Raw genomic sequence first — 16,613 nt, 5'->3', positions numbered from 1 at the left:
GGAAGATGGGGTTTGGCAGGGTTTGAAGTCTGAATTCAGCCAAGTGGACTGCCTGCTAGATTGGGGGTGACTAAACAGACATAACGAGGAGCCTTGGTGGTGCAGTGGTTAAGCGCTCAGCTGCTAACCGAGAAGGTCAGTTGTTCAAACCCACAAGTCACTCCATGGAAGAAAGATGAGGCAGTCTGCTTCCATAGAGATTACAGCCTTGGAAACCCTATGGGGGCAGTTCTACTCTGTCCTATAGAGTCGCTATGAGCCGGAATTGACTTGACAGCAATGGGTTTGGTGTGGGAAATTGACACAATGGCCGAAGGTAATCCAGAAACCTTGATTGGATCCTGAATTTAAAAATATATCTGTATATGTGTAAGCAACAGTTTTGAACAATTGAGGAAAACTGAGATTGAACTGAAGGTGATGTTACTGAATGAATGTTTTCTAAGGTGTGGTACTGATGTTGTGGTTATATACGGTAATGTCCCTGTTCTTGGGAGGTGTTTGTTGAAGAAGTTAGGAGTGAAGTGTACTTCAGATGGTTTGGACAAAGAGAAGTGAGTGTGAATATAAAGAGAGCTAAGGTGGCTTCGGCAAGATATTTATGAAGTTAAATGAGTTGGTGAATCTAAATAAGAAATACATGTGTTGTCTTAGGCTGGGTTCCATAGAGAAGCAAAACCAGTAAAGCATACAAATATATATAGAGAGAGATTTATATCCAGGAAATGGCTCATATGGTTGTAAAGGCTGGAAAGTCTCAAGTCTGTGGGTCAGACTGGAGACTTCCCTTGGCTCACAGATTGCAAAGACCGACGAATCCCAAGATCGGCAGGCCAAACGGCAGGTAAGCTGTTAGCTCAAGTCCCAAGAACTGGAGGTCAGATGAACAGGAGCCAGCTGCAGGATCCAGTGACCAAAAGCCCACGAGCCTTGCCAGAAAGTCCACCTATACTGGATGCAGGCCACACCCCCAAGGCAACTCCCTTTCAACTGATTGGCTACTCACAGCAGATACCACCATGGAGGTGATCACATTATATCAGAGCTCATCATGGAGGTGCTCACATCATCATATGACTGCCAAACTAAATTATAACTGCCAAACCACTGAGAATCATGGCCCAGCTGTGTTGACACATAACCTTAACGATCACATGGGTGGGTGTTCACTGTAATGTTATTTCAACTTTCAGTGGGTTTAATATTTTTCAAAATAAAATAAATTATTGAAAAAGAATAGAAAAAAAACCCAGCAGAGTACAGAGTGCACTGCATTTAGTAAGTACTATTTTATGAAACTTCTGTATGTGTAAGTGAATTGAGATGTAAAATGTACTTCATAATTATGATGGATTGCTGTCAAAAGGAAGTTAAGAAATATTGCTGGAGGGGATAGTGTGAATCTCAACTCTATCCCTTACTAATGCACGACCTAAGCAAGGCTACTTAACTTCTTTAGACCTCAGTTTCCTTCTACGTAAAATGAGGAATATAGTGCCTACGTCATAATGTAAGGTGCCTGCTACCCAGTGATGATCCCTCAGTAAGGGTAGATATTGTTAAACAGGGCAGCTTTGATGAGAAGTTGATGGCAGGTAATAACAATGCTTTGCCTTGGTTCAACAATAAACATTTCAATTTCAGAATCTCCTGCAAAAATAAAGCTTCTTAAAAGCATCAAAGAGCCGACAAGGGAGTAAAAAATTGCAAGGCAAAAATAAAAGAGAAAGCAAGAACCGTAAGAGTTAAACAGAGGACACAGTGATACTTTTGCCCTGATCTCACTTGCCAATCCTAAAGAAATCAGCTTCAGTTCCAATGATCTCCTGGGTCCTCCCACCATAACACTGATCATTATGTCTAGAAACTGCTGAATGGGGGCAGGTTTGGCTGTGTATATTTTCACCAAAAACAAAATATTAATAGCCAAAAAAAACCACTTTGTGTTTCTGTCCATTTCTTCTTGAATTTCTAGCAGATTTTGCTTTGTACATTTTGTTTTGACACATCCGATTTTTTTTTTTTTGTTGTTTATTGTTATGCCTCCACTCTCAATTTTCCAATGTATGTAGAATTAAAATGTGAAACACATGTCAAGTCCTGCAAAGTCCCTGCATGACCTGGCACCTGGCTTCCTCATTTCCGGCCACTCTTCACCTAGTTCACTCTGGTCTTTTTGCTGATCTCCGTTATACATTCTGGGCATGCGCCTGTATCAGCGCCCTTACTGGCTGCTCCCAATAGCAGCCAAGAGCCTGGAAAGCTCTTCCCCTCATATCTGATGATTCACTCCATTGCTTCATTCAGGACGCTGCTCAAATATCTCCCGAGAGAGAGACCATCTCTGATCCTTCTATGAAAAAAACACCCCTGACACTTTCTCTGCCTTAACTGTTTTTTCTTCACAGCACATATCACGACCTGGAAGTTACATATTGTTTTTACTGATCGTCTTTCCCAGCGTCATTTGTCCTGAGAGAAGGAACCTCATCTTTTGTGTATCTCAACTTCTTGGCCCCTAGTATGTTGAATGAATGAGTGCTCTCACTGCTTGACTGTCTGCTTGTTCCTTTTATCAGTTATTGCCCTCAGTTCTACTCTGATATTAATACTTCCACCCCCAGTTTATTTTGGTCCATGGAGGCTTGATCTATATTTGTCGGTGTCTTCATTTTTACTGTCAATTTATTTTGTGTTTCTCTATTCCAAGCAGCAAATTGCGCATACTGTTTCTTTGTATGTAAGGGCTTTCTCTATTGTAAATGATATGAAGCATTTTCATTTATTTTCCTACTGTTTTTATTTCTGTAATCCTATTTTGTGCTTCTGAAATTTTGTTTTCTTAGGATGTATTTTCCTCCACTATTTTATAAAACTTACTATCTCACACTATATGATACGCTGGGTGAGGGCAAAGAGGCTAGGAAATGCGGAGAAAGGAAGTTACAAAATACCAACCACAGCTTCCTGACCAGTTACGGAAGCAAACAAGGCCTATATTAGCTCCACATATTTTCATATATATATATAAACATTTCAACCAATTTTTTCCCCCTCTGCTTTACTTGCTACTTTATATGTTTATTGGTGGTAAACTTTATAATTTAGTCCCTAGGTTACAGAATATTGATTTGGGATTTTTTTTTTAACTGTACTTTAGATGAAGGTTTACAGAACAAAGTAGCTTCTCGTTAAACAGTTAGTACACATATTGTTTTATGACACTGGTTAACAATCCCACGACAGGTCAGCACTCTCCCTTCTCAACCTTGGGTTTCCTATTACCAGGTTTCCTGTCCCCTCCTGCCTTCTAGTCCTTGCCCCTGGGCTGGTGAGCCCCTTTAGTCTCATTTTGTTTTATGGGCCTGTCTAATCTTTGGCTGAAGGGTGAACCTCAGGAGTGACTTCATTACCGAGTGATTTGGGATTTTTGACTGAAATAGAAGAACACTGAAATGAACATGACAGAGAAATGGTGTTACAGATTAAATTGTGTCTCCCCCAGATGTGTTTATAAATCCTAAACTTTATACTTGTGGGCATGATCCTATTTGGGAATAGGGTTTTCTTCGTTATGTTAAAGAGGCTATATCAGCGTAGGGTGTGTCTTAAACCAATCACTTTTGAAATATAAAAAGAGCAGATTAGGCATAAAAGAAAGGAAGCATAAATGGAGAAAGGCTGATGCCACGTGGATCACCAAGGAACCAAGGAAGAGAAGCTGAAAGAAGACAAGGATTTTTTTCCCCAGAGCGAACAGAGAGCCTTCCCTTAGACCTGGTGCCCTGTTGACTATGCAAAGGCATTTCACTGTGTGGATCATAACAAATTATGGATAACATTGCAGAGAATGGAAATTCCAGAACACTTAATTGTGCTCATGAGGAACCTGTACATAGACCAAGAGGCAGTCATTCCAACAGAACAAAGGGATACCACGTGGTTTGAAATCAGGAAAGGTGTGCATCAGGGTTATGTCCTTTCACCATACTTATTCCATCTGTACGCTGAGCAAATAATCCGAGAAGCTGGACTATATGAAGAACGTGGCATCAGGATTAGAGGAAGACTCATTAATAACCCGCGATATGCAGATGACACAAAGTTGAAGAAGACTTGAAGCACTTACTGATGAAGAATCAAGATTACAGCCTTCAGTATGGATTACACCTCAACATAAAGAAAACAAAAATCCTCACAACAGAATCAGTGAGCAGCATCATGACAAACGGAGAAAAGATTGAAGTAGTCGAGGATTTCATTTTACTGGGATCACAATCAACACCCATGGAAGTAGAAGCAAGAAATCAAATGATGTATTGCATTGGGCAAATCTGCTGCAAAAAGACCTCTTTAAAATGTTAAAAAGCAAAGATGTCACTTTGAGGACTAAGGTGTACCTGACCCAAGCCTCATATGCATGCGAAAGCTGGACAATGAATAGGGAAGACCAAAGAAGACTTGATGCCTTTGAGTGATGGTGTTGGTAAAGAATATTAACTATATTATGGACTGTCAGAAGAATGAACAAATCTGTCTTGGGAGAAATACAGCCAGAACGCTCCTTAGAAGTGTGGATGGCAAGACTTCATCTCACTTACTTTGGACATGTTATCAGGAGGGACCAGTTCCTGGAGAAGGACATCATGCTTGGTAAAGGATAGGGTCAGTAAAAAAGAGGAAGACCCTCAACGAGATGGACTGACACAGTGGCTGCAACAATGGGCTCAAATACAGCAATGACTGTGAAGATGGCGCAGGACCGGGCGGCGTTTCGTTCTGTTGTACGTTGTCTTAGTTACGTAGTGCTGCAATAACAGAAATACCAAAATTGGATGGCTTTAATGAACAGAAATTTATTTTCTCACAGTTTAGGAGGCTAGAGTCTGAATTCAGGGTGCCAGCTCTAGGGGAAGGCTTTCTCTTTCTGTGTCATCTCTGGAGGAAGGTGCTTGTCTCTTTGAGCTTCTGCTCCTGTGCAATCTTCATGTGGCTAAGCATCTCTTCTCCCCCATCTCTGCTTCTCTCACTTCTTTGTTTAATCTCTTTTCTATCTCAAAAGAGATTGACTCAAAATGCACCCGACACTAATCCTGTCTCATTAACATAACAAAGACAATCCATTCTCAAATGAGTTTGTAACCACCGGCAAAAAAGTTAGGATTTCCAGTACATACTTTTTGGGGGGCATAATTCAATCCATAACACACATATATAGAGTCACTATGGGTCGGAACCAACTAGACGGCACCTAACAACAACAGCCTCCTAAACTTTGAGAAAATAAATTCCTGTTCATTAAAGCCACCCACTTGTGGCATTTCTGTTATAGCAGCACTAAGAAACTAAGATAAATGGATACAGTGATGGATCAGACTACGTTTTCCCTCTGGAGGGGAGTAAGCACATTTTTATTCAAATGAGAGGCACGGCATTATTTTAAGTGGGAAAACGGTGTTGTTGTATTGCTGTTGTTTGGAAGTATGGCTAGAAGTGTGTACATAAATGTTGAGTACAAAGAGCACAGACCATTGTGCATAGAATAGGATGGAACTCAGCATCCACTCCCAATTCCTTCCAGTATACCTTTTTCAGTGGAGCTACACTTTCTAGAACCCTCTGAAGCTGGGGTTGTCGATGCAAACTAGGTTCCACCAATGAAATGCACGGTGCCAAATTGTTTCTGCAGCAGTGTTCTGGTGTCCAGCCCCTTGCTTTGTAGGTGGCAAGAGGGTTAGTTGTGAAGGTAGTAGTGGTAGCAGCAGCTTTCTGATCCCTGGATGACAACTTCAACAGTGTGTCCCTGAAGTCCAAAGTCCAAGCGAGCCCTACCAAGTCCATCCCTTCCTGCTTGTAGCAGAGGTAGGTGGTTTCACTGTGGAATCTTTCCTGGAGACCCATCATCGATCCCTGCCCTAATCTAATCTAATGCTTTTGTGGACAATTAATTTGCTATTTTAAATTCTTTTCTGCTTAAATTAATGCTTTCTTCTTAAAATTGGACCCTGATTGATAAACTAAAATTTTTAGAATTCTGTGTCTATTTCCAGGTTAATCCTTTTAAAGAAATTGTTGAAATGTTCATTTAGGACTTGTCCTACTGGGTGAGAAACTTGGTTTTGTAAGTAATTAATCTTTAAAGTTAATTATTCTTGGTTAGTCTGTGCATACCTATTACAAATGAGTCCCTGGGTTACTCATCTAGTTCAGTCAAAAATCCAAATTCAGTGGTTAACATGCTTGGCTGCTAACTGAAAAGCTGGAGGTTCAAGTCCACCCAGAGTTGCCTTGGAAGAAAGGTCTGGTGATCTACTTCCAAAAAAGTCACTGCAAACGCTGTGGAGCACAGTTCTACTCTGACACACATGGGGTTGCCGTGATTTGAAGTCAACTTGACAGCAACTGGTTTTTCTATACTACAAGATGTGGTCAAGCAAGTTATTTCATCTCTTAAGGAAAATGAACTCTCTCTCTGAGGTCCAACACATTGTTACCCATCATGCAAAAATGATCGTTGCCACGTTCCATTGGTTTGTAAATGACTGGACAGGGAAGTCATCAGGTTATAATCTGATGTTCAGAAATGTTAGGATTTTCAATATTTTTATTTTCCAAATATGATTTTAAAAGAACATTAAAAGCATCCGAAATACAAATCTGGCCTAACGGTTAACATAAGAACAATTATTATAAAATATCTGAAAATACATCACATACTTTGCATCACAGTAAAGCATCAAGAGAACTAATTTATGTACCCTGCTAATTGATTGTATTCAACTGGATTCTCATTACTTTTAGTTCTCATTTTAGCCCTTATGAAGAGACATTATATTTATCTATCTATATCTACATATAGATATAGCTACATGGAGGGGCTAAGAATCTAGCCCACTATGTATTTCATGCAGGTTAAATCAATAATTTCTTGATGAGCATAAAGAGACCGAATACCTCATTTGCACATGCTTCGTTTTCTTTATGCTATAACTTACCTCCCAAAGATGGGAGCCATGCTGGTCAAATCATCCCAAACTCAAAGGCCACAAAGGAAGCCTGACCTTTAAAATTTTACAAGTAGAAATGACTTTTGTTTTTACCTTTTATTAAATCACATATAAAATGCCTGTTCACAAAAGAGATACATACCCTAAAAAGTGTGGGAGTGTTTTCTTGATTCATTAGAAAGCTGTTTGGTTTGTTCAGATAAATACCAGATTGTATTTAGGTGCAAAAGTCTAATTCCTAATGGGTCACAATTCTTTAAATGAATGTGAGAGGATAGTGCATTTCTTACTTCTGTCTTTGTTAAAAAGAGGTAACATACTAACCTATCTTACTGGAGGATTAATACAAGAAAACAATGGTTTTTTAAATACAAAAGCACAGCTGATACAGGTCACCGTGATTTCCAAAAATTGTACTGAATTACAAAAAAGAAAATGTGGGGGAGGGGATATTTTTTCTTCTGTTAAAAAATTTAGTGGCAAAAATAGAGGAAGAAAGGGAGGCAAGGAGGGAGGAAGAGACAGGGAGACAGAGGGGGAGGGAGAGAAGGAGAGAGGGAAAGAGGGAGAAAAGAAGAGAGAAAGAGAGACAGGGAGGGAGGTAAGGAGGGAGGAAGAAGAAGGAGAGACCTAAAAGGTGAATTTAGAAACAAAATAAAACCCATACCTCATACTTCATTCTCAGGAATGGAAATGATCGGTCAGTACTGGAAGGCAAGAGTCGTTAGATGAGGCTGAGCAGAATTCTTGTGTATATCTACTCTGTCTTCTCCACCTCTCTCGTGGTCTCTGTATTTGAGACCAGATTGAGGGAGGATGCTGTAAGCTGAGTTGCCTTTCATCCAAAGGAAAAAAGTACCTTGCCCTGGTGGCGCAGTGGTTAACAGCCTGGCTGCTAACCAAAAGTTTGGCAGTTCGAATCTACCAGCTGCTCCTTGAAAACCGTACGGGCAGTTCTACTCTGTCCTATAGGGTCGCTATGAGTCGGAATTGACTGGACGGCAACAGGTTTGATTGACAATAATAGTTCTTGAAGATAACAATTTATAAAGACGGGTTTTGTGTCTTGATGCTCATCTTGTGTCTAGCAGTTATAGTTACAAAATTCTAGTGAGTTCAAATGTTAACTGAATAATTAAATTTTTTTTTACATAAAAATAGGAGTTCACAGTTGTTATGCTAGGAATCACAGGGTATATAATAAAACTAGTTTTAGGTATAGAAATACTTAATCCATTTTTTCCTTACTGTCTATTTCAAGAGTGATGGAAGAGAGAGAAACACTTGGTTTGAAAATAGATCATCTTAAGAATTTTCCTACCATAGTAATATATAAAGACAAAAAAGAAGTTATCCGTAGATAGTCCCTCGGATGCTCTTTGCCAGGTTGTTGATAAACCCTTCTCAGACAGAGGGAAAACATAAATCAAAACACTCATCTCATCCCTGTGCCTTGTTCAGCAATCATAAAGATAACAGTCCAGATCGCTTTCCATATAACGCTCTGCCTAAGATGGCCACAGGAGCATTTACTCTTCCAAGAATGGCGTCCCTTTACTATAGATGCATCCCTGGGTGGTGTAAATGGTCAGTGTGCTCAGCTGCTAACCAAAAGGAGCCTCGGAAGATCTACTTCCAAAAAATCAGACGTTGAAAACCCCGGAGTGCAGTTCTACTCTGACACACATGGGGTTGACATGAGGTGGAGTCGACTTGATGGCAACTGGTTTCCTGGTTTTTTTCTACCAGAGATGCAGTTTTCTTCACTGGGATTCTTGGATGAGATCATCCCAAAATAGAACAATTCATTTTTAACAAGTAAAAACATCTTTCTCTTTTTAAGAACTATATGTCTACTCAATTGACACAAAATGATAATACCTATAATAAGAAATGGCAATAATTATAATACATTCTTAGTTGACTGTCTTAGGAGAGGAAAGTACCTAATACCTGTGAATATTTTTGGGAAGGGTAGAGTTATAAAGTATTTCTGATTTTCTGCTTTAACAATATACTATTTATTCAAACCAGCCTGCTACCCCACAAAAAAGTGTATTGTTTCCTATTTCAACACTTTAAAGAATCAAAACTGGAAATTCCATTAATAAAATGACACTTCCACAGAAGATCATATGTTCAGTCTTTTAAAAAGCCAGCCGATATACACTTCGAAGACCCATAACACTGACTCAAATGACCACAATCGGTTGATTTTTCTACTTTAACACAGTAGCACAATCATTCCTGGCATCTATTTAAAGGTTCAGCACAAAAGACTGGGACACAGGTCAAGGTAAAAATCTAAAAATAAACTTTTATGCCAAATCTGAAAATATCAAAGGGCTACAAAGCGAACTGATAGATGCTAACACTTCAGACAGAAGAAAGTCATAACTGCCAGTTTTAGCCTCATCTTTAAGTTTTGATCTACCACTCAGCTCCCAAAGGTAAAAAAAAAAAAAAAAAAAAGTCAAAACTAGTAGATGAGATTAGATTCTCTAGTCTCCGGGACTTTAAACAGAGGGGACTGGAATCTGCTTGGCTGAAGTGCTGTCATACTCTTGCATTAAATCATTGGTGGTGTGATAATGCATGGCAATGTATGAATGGGCAAATCCAAAGGCGTTTACCGGCTGTAAGTTATGTGCGATGCTCTCTTCCTGGGAAGGGCTGCTGTTATAGATGCTGTAATATGGTTCAATCCGTGTGTTGATGGGGGTTGAGCTGCTCTGACCATAGTGTTGATGTCCAGCAGACATCTTAGGACTTATCATGCTTTCTCTGGAATGACTTGGGCCACAAGCCTGGTCCACGAATTTCTTCTGTGGCTTTGGAGACAACATATAGGCAGAGTTTGTTTCATGATGAGAGGATTTATTTCTGTTGACTTCAAGGTTCCCTTTCCCCATGGCTCGAAGTCGGGTCTTCTGTTTGCAGCAGAAAAAGCCCAAGCCTATGTATTGGAGGCACCAGAACACTTTCCTTCTCAGCCCTGCACTGTTCCGAGAATATATAAAAGGGTTTAATCCCGACTTGAAAAATATAAGGATAAATCCAAACAGTTCCAACTGGTAAAGGATGAAGCTCCCATTGTTGGCCAGAACCACCTGCACCAAGGAAATCCCCAGCGGAAGACAGCACACCAGGACCGACAGCACGATGATCACACAGGTGACCACTGCTTTGGAATCCTTGGCGGTGGAGAGGTTGACGGCTGACACCAGCTGGAGCCGGCTGGCTGCAGGGCTTAGCAGCTGGTTGGGACTTTTGGTGTACCCATGGGTCTGAACGTGCTGCAGTTTGTTGTAATTCTGGTTCCTGTATAGAGCTGGCATGGTGCACTGGACGGGCTCTCTGCCTCCCTTCACCGGGACCCCCATGAAAGGCTGTGGCCTAGAAGCATCTACTGTGATTACAGGGGGGCACTTTCGGAGCTGAGCGTTGTTGCGCAGCGTCTGAGCAATCATGATGTAAGACACGGAGACCACAGCAACACAGAAGGCGAAGTCAACCACATAGAGAGACAGGACAGCCTGCCCTCCTCCGGCGGGCGGACTGGACATGGGAAGGCAGAGCTGGGACTTGCTGGTTTTCAGTGTGGCCAAGGTGGCGAGGGTGAAACTGGTGGCCCAGAGAAGCAGAGTGAGGAGTAAGGTGCAGGGGAAGGAGGCCGTGCGATTGGGCTGCTTCCCCAGCACCATGCGGAGCCGGTGCAGGGCGATCACTGCCACCGTCTTGAGGGACATGATGATGAAGCCAGAACTGGTCAGGTGGAAGGTGAAGCAGAATGCATCGGGAATACTACTGGCTGAGCTGAAGAACAACACAAAGGTGAACATGGGGGCCGTCACGCCACAAATGAAGAGGTCACAGAAAGACAGGTTCAGGATCATGAAATCAAAGTTGGTTCTGAATTTCCTGAAAGCTGGGTCAAAGAAGGACAAGAAGACAATGAAGTTGCCGTAAGAGCCCAAGCAGAAGATGATCAGGAGTAGGAGAGTACAGGTTACCAGGGTGGCCGTGTGGATGAGACCCTGGAGATCCTCCTGGACAGAGGTGCTGTTTTCTCCTTGTGAGTGAGGTACGTGAAGCCAGGTGGCATTGGGAGCATCCTGAAGGGGGTCTGTTGAGTTCATCTTCGGAGAGGACCACCTCTTTCTTCTGTTCCCCAAAAATCCTCAGTGGGAAGGGAGTCAGGGCCTCAGCTCACAGATGAGCAGATGTGTGTCAAAAGAGGTCCAAGGCAGATAAGCCTGTGCACAAAATTGCAAACCCAGAAACAGAAAGGAATGAATGTAGAAAGCATAGGATCTCAACAGCTTTTACAAAAGCACTAGAATTTTTCAGCTCTGACCCAGTGCATAGAAAGTTTTTCTTCTCACAAAGCCCAATGCAGAAAAGACACAAACGTCTCAAAATACATTCATTCAACTAATGTTTTAGTCTTATGACACGGTGGTTTTCAACCTTGTTTAAGCATCACCTGGACAGTATATTAAAAAGGCAGGTTCCTGGGCCTCGCCCCTTAAGAATCAGACTGAAGGGTGTACCTGTTACCTATAGAAACACAATGGAGACCCGAGAATCTGACATCCCCGCTAACAAGATCACAGTCTAGTTGGAGACCAACCTAACCATGTAATTACGGCCTAATATGGTAAATGACAGCAGGTGTGCAGAGGAAGGGACCCTAACCCAAGCCGGGAAGGGCTGGGAAAGGAAGAACAGGGTCTTGATGAGTAGGCGCTGTTGGGTGAATGGTGAGGGGCAGGGAGTAGGGGCACGGCAGGCTGGAAGAAGGAAGTAGGTCTGTGCACAAGCAAAGTCTTTTCACTGAGGCAAGAAACAGCATGTGCTAATGCATAATGCAGCCCTTTTCATAACTCCCATAAATCACCAACACATTCTTTTTGATCTGGGGAAGAATCCCTTGTTTCCCACTATTAAGAATTTCTTCTCCTTGCTTGAGATTTCTCAGCAAACTCCATGCCTTCCTTGGAAAACTTTGTGTAGGACCACATTTGAGAGGGGAAAATTAAAGGAAAGAAGGCTGTCAGAAACATACTTGGAATCTACAAGTTGCAAAGCACCACTTCCTAAACGTGCAACTGCTATACAAGTGTGAGTTCTCATTATCCCCACAGGAATTTGCTCCTGATGAAGCAGGGGGCTGCACCCATTCAAGCATCCCTTCACCCCATTTCCCCGTCTCATGTGCACGCCATATGCCACCTCTATGCTACTGCTGAAGGTACAAAGGTGAGGGAGACACAGCCCCTACTTCTGAAGAATAAGCTTCTTGCTCCTCTTCTTAATCTTTTTTTTTTTTTCTTTTTTACAATGCGATTTAATGCACATTCACACACATCTTCTACTTGTGTTGTTCCAAACCCCAAAGCCCTGTGCGGGTTGGTGCCCAGAGGCTCCCAGCGGTGCTTCTGGTGGGGCTGTCTAAATCGTTCGCTGGAGACGGGTGCAGTGCTCCAGCTGAAAAGTATTTGCTTTAATCCAGGAGGTTAGAGATACGAATGGCACTGGGGAGATCCAGGGCTGATGTTCAGAATACTTAACCAGCAGCTCCAGCAAGCAGGGTTACAGAGGCCTTCTGCTCGCCGGCCAGGAGTCAACCTTTTCGTTGCTGGATCATGGTGGGTGGGGCAGTGAGGGATTATGGGGGCTATGTGTGGTTCGGAGCCCTGATGGCGCAGTGGGTAATCATTCAGCTGCTAACCACATGGTTGGTAGCTGGAATCTACCAGCTGCTCCTCGAAAACCCTATGGGGCAGTTCTACTCTGTCCTGCAGGGTTGCCATGAGTTGGAATTGACTCGCCGGCAACAGGTTTGGGTTTTTTTGGTCCCTGTGGTTCACAACAGCCCATCCCACTGTGCATGGGGAGAGTTAACGACAACAAGCAGCAACTACTGACCACTCAGCACCAAATTCTCTCAGCGTTTAGCAACAGGGAAGAGCTGTGCCAATGAGGCCCGGACAAGCAGTTGCGGGAAGGTCCCCAGAACTCACTAAGAGAAACTCTTCCACGTTCTGTGGTCAAACAGCGCAGAGGTCATGATAATATAATAAATTCCTCCACTGAGAAATGAGACTACCTTCTGTACTTGCCTTATGAAAGTTCTGTGAGAAGACAAAAATACAAATCCTGACCTTTCATTTCTTGATGATTAGAATGAAAAATAATAATAATGGAGATCTCTTATTGTTTCCACTTAAAGACCTATTCCTGAACGCTTTTTGATGCCTATGGGGTCCTGGATGGCACAAATGGTCTGCACTCAGCTACCAACTGGAAGGTTGGTGGTTTGAACCCACTCAGTGGCACCACGAAAGGCGTGGCAATCTGCTTTCATAAAGATTACAGCCAAGAAAACCCTTTGGAGCCATGAGTCAGAATAGATTCGACCTACTTTGGTGAGTGGCATCTGGGGTCTTAAAACCTTGCAAAGCAGCCATCTAAGATGCATCAATTGGTCCCAACCGCCTGGAGTAAAGGAGAATGAAGAATACCAAAGACACAAGGAAAGTATTAGCCCAAGAGACAGAAAGGGCCACATAAACCAGAGACTGCGTCAGCCTGAGACCAGAAGAACTGGATGGTGCCCAGCTACCACCAATGACCTCCATGACAGGGAACACAACAGAGAGTCCCTGATGGAGCAGGAGAAAGGTGGGGTGCAGAACTCAAATTCTAGTAAGAAGACCAGACTTAATGGTCTGACTGAGACTGGAGGAACCCTGGAAAGCATGGCCCCTGGACTCTCTATCAGCCCAGAACTAAAACACTTTCCGAGGCCAACTCTTCAGACAGGGATAGGACTGGACTGTGGGACACAAAGTGATACTTCCGAGGAGTGTGCCTCTTAGCTCAGGTAGATACGAGAGACTAAATGGGCAGCTTCTGTCCAGAGGTGAGAGGGGAAGGCAGAGAGGGTTAGGAGCTGGTTAAACAGACACGGGAGATCAGGCGTGGAAAGGAGGAGTGTGCTGTCACAGTATGGGGAGAGCAATTAGGGTCACATAACAATGTGTGTATAAATTTTTGCATGGGAGATAACTTGAAATGTAAACTTCATTTAAACTACAACAATAAACAAAAAAGAAGCGATTCGATGGCAACAGGTTTTGTTTTGTTTGTTTTGTTTTTGGTATGCAGTGAAAAAGGCAACCTGTTACATTTTTAAATTGTTCATTGGAGGATCAGGGTTAACTGATGAAAAGAGAGTAGAAGGGAACCCCCAATGTGGGGAGGCAGGAAGAACAGAGAGGTGAAACCAGCGTCTATAGCACAGCTACCTTCCTCTGAGCAGTGAAGGCTTCCTCTTTGGACGGAGGGCAGTGAAGGGGAGTGAAGAGGGAGGCAGAATTTGGTCTGGGGAAACTGGAAGGGTGAAGAGTCATTAGGCTGCTGAGAGAAATACAGAGTCAGTGGGTGATAATGAAGGGGTGGGATGATGGACATTATGAAGATCCCCAGGTGAGGAGGCATGTGGGAAGTGGGGTGTCGAGGGGAGAAGACGATAAAGCAGTAACACTAGTCAAGGATAACAGGCAGCGGGAAAAAAAGAGGATTGGGGGGAGCTGAGGGGCAACTTTCATTTTCTGTACAGTCAGAATTTTTTAATAAATTTTAAATTTGTCAATAAATTAAAAAATAATAAAGGAGAATGCCAGGCCAGAAAATAACAATGGCACCGAAAGAGAGGAAGACCCTCTATGAGATGGATTGACACCGTGGCTGCAACAATGGGCTCAACATAACAAGGATTGTGAGGATGGCGCAGGACCGGGCAATGTTTCATTCTGTTGTGCACAGTGTCACTACGAGTCGGAACCAACTGCACAGCACCTGACAACAACAATTATCAGCATCATTATCATCATGTTAACCTTACTGAGTGCTTATAATGTACCAGGCACTCTTCTCGGTGCTCCACACTATTATTTACTCTCACATCAGCTCTGAGATAGGTACCAGAACTTATCCCCATTTTGCAGATGAGGAAACTGAGCCAGAGAGCCATCACCGCACTTAAAGTGGTAGAGCATGGATTCGAACCTAAGCAGTTGCTCTCCAAAGCCTGTACTCTTCACCACTATCCTAAACGGAATAAGAAGCCCAGAAATCAAGGGAGGGAACCCCAAGTCAGAAGATAATTACAATAACTATAATTTATTGGGTAGCATTTACGCTACATACGTCGTAAAACTTAATTTCATGTTCATAATCATCCTTTGAAGTAGGTATTGCAATCCCTTCCCAACTGAAAGTTTCTGAACCCAAAATTACACACACACACACACACACACACACACACACACTTCTGGGTACCTTTTTGGCAAGCTTGATAATTATCGTTGCAGTATAAAGCAATTATAAATCACTTTATTAGGATAATAAGAAAAAAAAAAAAGGAATCGGGCTGGGAAGAGAAAAGGGAGGAAAAGCAGAAGGCAGAATAGAAGTAAAGGTTTTGGCAAAGAAACTTTAGGAGCGATGAACGCAGCAGTGTGTGTAGGAGTGGGGAGGGAGTAAACTCAGGTTTTAGGACTAACTCCTGAGACCATTAAGAAAGAGACGGCTGAGATCCCAATTTGGAATGGACCTATGTGGCCAAACTATAAAACTCAGTTTGGAGAGGGGGGTAAATCAATACCTATTTGCTATTCTTAAATATTAAATAAAGGTTACCAAAGTTATTTTCAGTACAAGCATACAAGCTACTTTCCAGCTCTGGGACCATAGGTGCTGGGAGAAGGTGGGATTAAGGGCATAAAATCAGGAAGTACCGGACACCGGTGGAAACGCAGGCTTAGGCGTGCATACGAGCCACAGGAAGACGGAACGAATCCACATGCATCTCGTTGGAACTTAACAGGAGGGATCCTGAAGTGAACTAGTAAGCAAAGAATAATAAATGAAAATGTATTGTACAGTGCCAATTATTTCTCATTAAGATGCGCGAAGAGCTTCCAATCATCCAATGTGCTGTTTTAAATTGTTAGTAAACATTCAAACATATTGTACGGGCTTTTACATATCAACTCATAACTTGGGTTCTTCCTACCCAATTTTTTTTTTTCTCGGAATGTCTTAAATTCCTGGATGAGGGCATTTGCAAAGCCACAGAAGGTAAGATACCGTATTATAATTATTCTCACTGTCTTGACGCGGAAAACCTCAGGGAGGTTGGATAACTTGCCCAAGGTCACTCAGATTCAAGCCAGATTCATCTGATTCTAGAACCCCTGCTCTTTGTACCCAGGTGAACGACCTGCGGAAGCCCGGAGCGGCTGATGGGGCGGGGTGGGTAAGACCTGGGGCCGCGGGTGGCGAGGATGGGGCGGCTATGGAGCTCCCGGCCTGGGGACCCGAGAGAGAAGGACTCAGCCTAGGAGTGAGGTGGGAGGCAGTGGAGGGGACGACGATCCCGGCAGCAAGAGGATGACGATGGGTGGGGGCCTCCGGGCTGGGAGCGGAGAGATGGTGGGGAGGGCCTAGGCCGGACCAGGGAGTCTTGACAGGAACCGGCGGAGGGCTGGTAAGGTGAGGACTCAGCCAGGGCACGGGCGCTGCGTGGGGGCTCCG

General features: G+C 43.0%; 1 protein-coding gene across 1 annotated transcript; it reads right to left on the bottom strand.

The window, feature by feature from the left end:
- Positions 1 to 8,792: 8,792 nt before the first annotated feature.
- Positions 8,793 to 11,260, bottom strand: GPR75 (G protein-coupled receptor 75). Its single transcript, XM_004369464.3, has one exon. It carries the CDS (start codon positions 11,144 to 11,146, stop codon positions 9,524 to 9,526), a length of 1,623 nt encoding a protein of 540 aa, XP_004369521.1. The 5' UTR covers positions 11,147 to 11,260; the 3' UTR covers positions 8,793 to 9,523.
- Positions 11,261 to 16,613: the final 5,353 nt, after the last annotated feature.

The sequence above is a fragment of the Trichechus manatus genome, unplaced genomic scaffold (assembly GCF_000243295.1).
Source record: "Trichechus manatus latirostris isolate Lorelei unplaced genomic scaffold, TriManLat1.0 scaffold00005, whole genome shotgun sequence".
NCBI classification, from domain to species: domain Eukaryota; kingdom Metazoa; phylum Chordata; class Mammalia; order Sirenia; family Trichechidae; genus Trichechus; species Trichechus manatus.
This window is presented reverse-complemented; position numbering and strand designations above follow the sequence as displayed.

Coding starts and splice junctions, on each gene's coding strand:
- GPR75 (XM_004369464.3), bottom strand. CDS start 11,146: ATGAACTCAACAGACCCCCTTCAGGATGCTCCCAATGCCACCTGGCTT.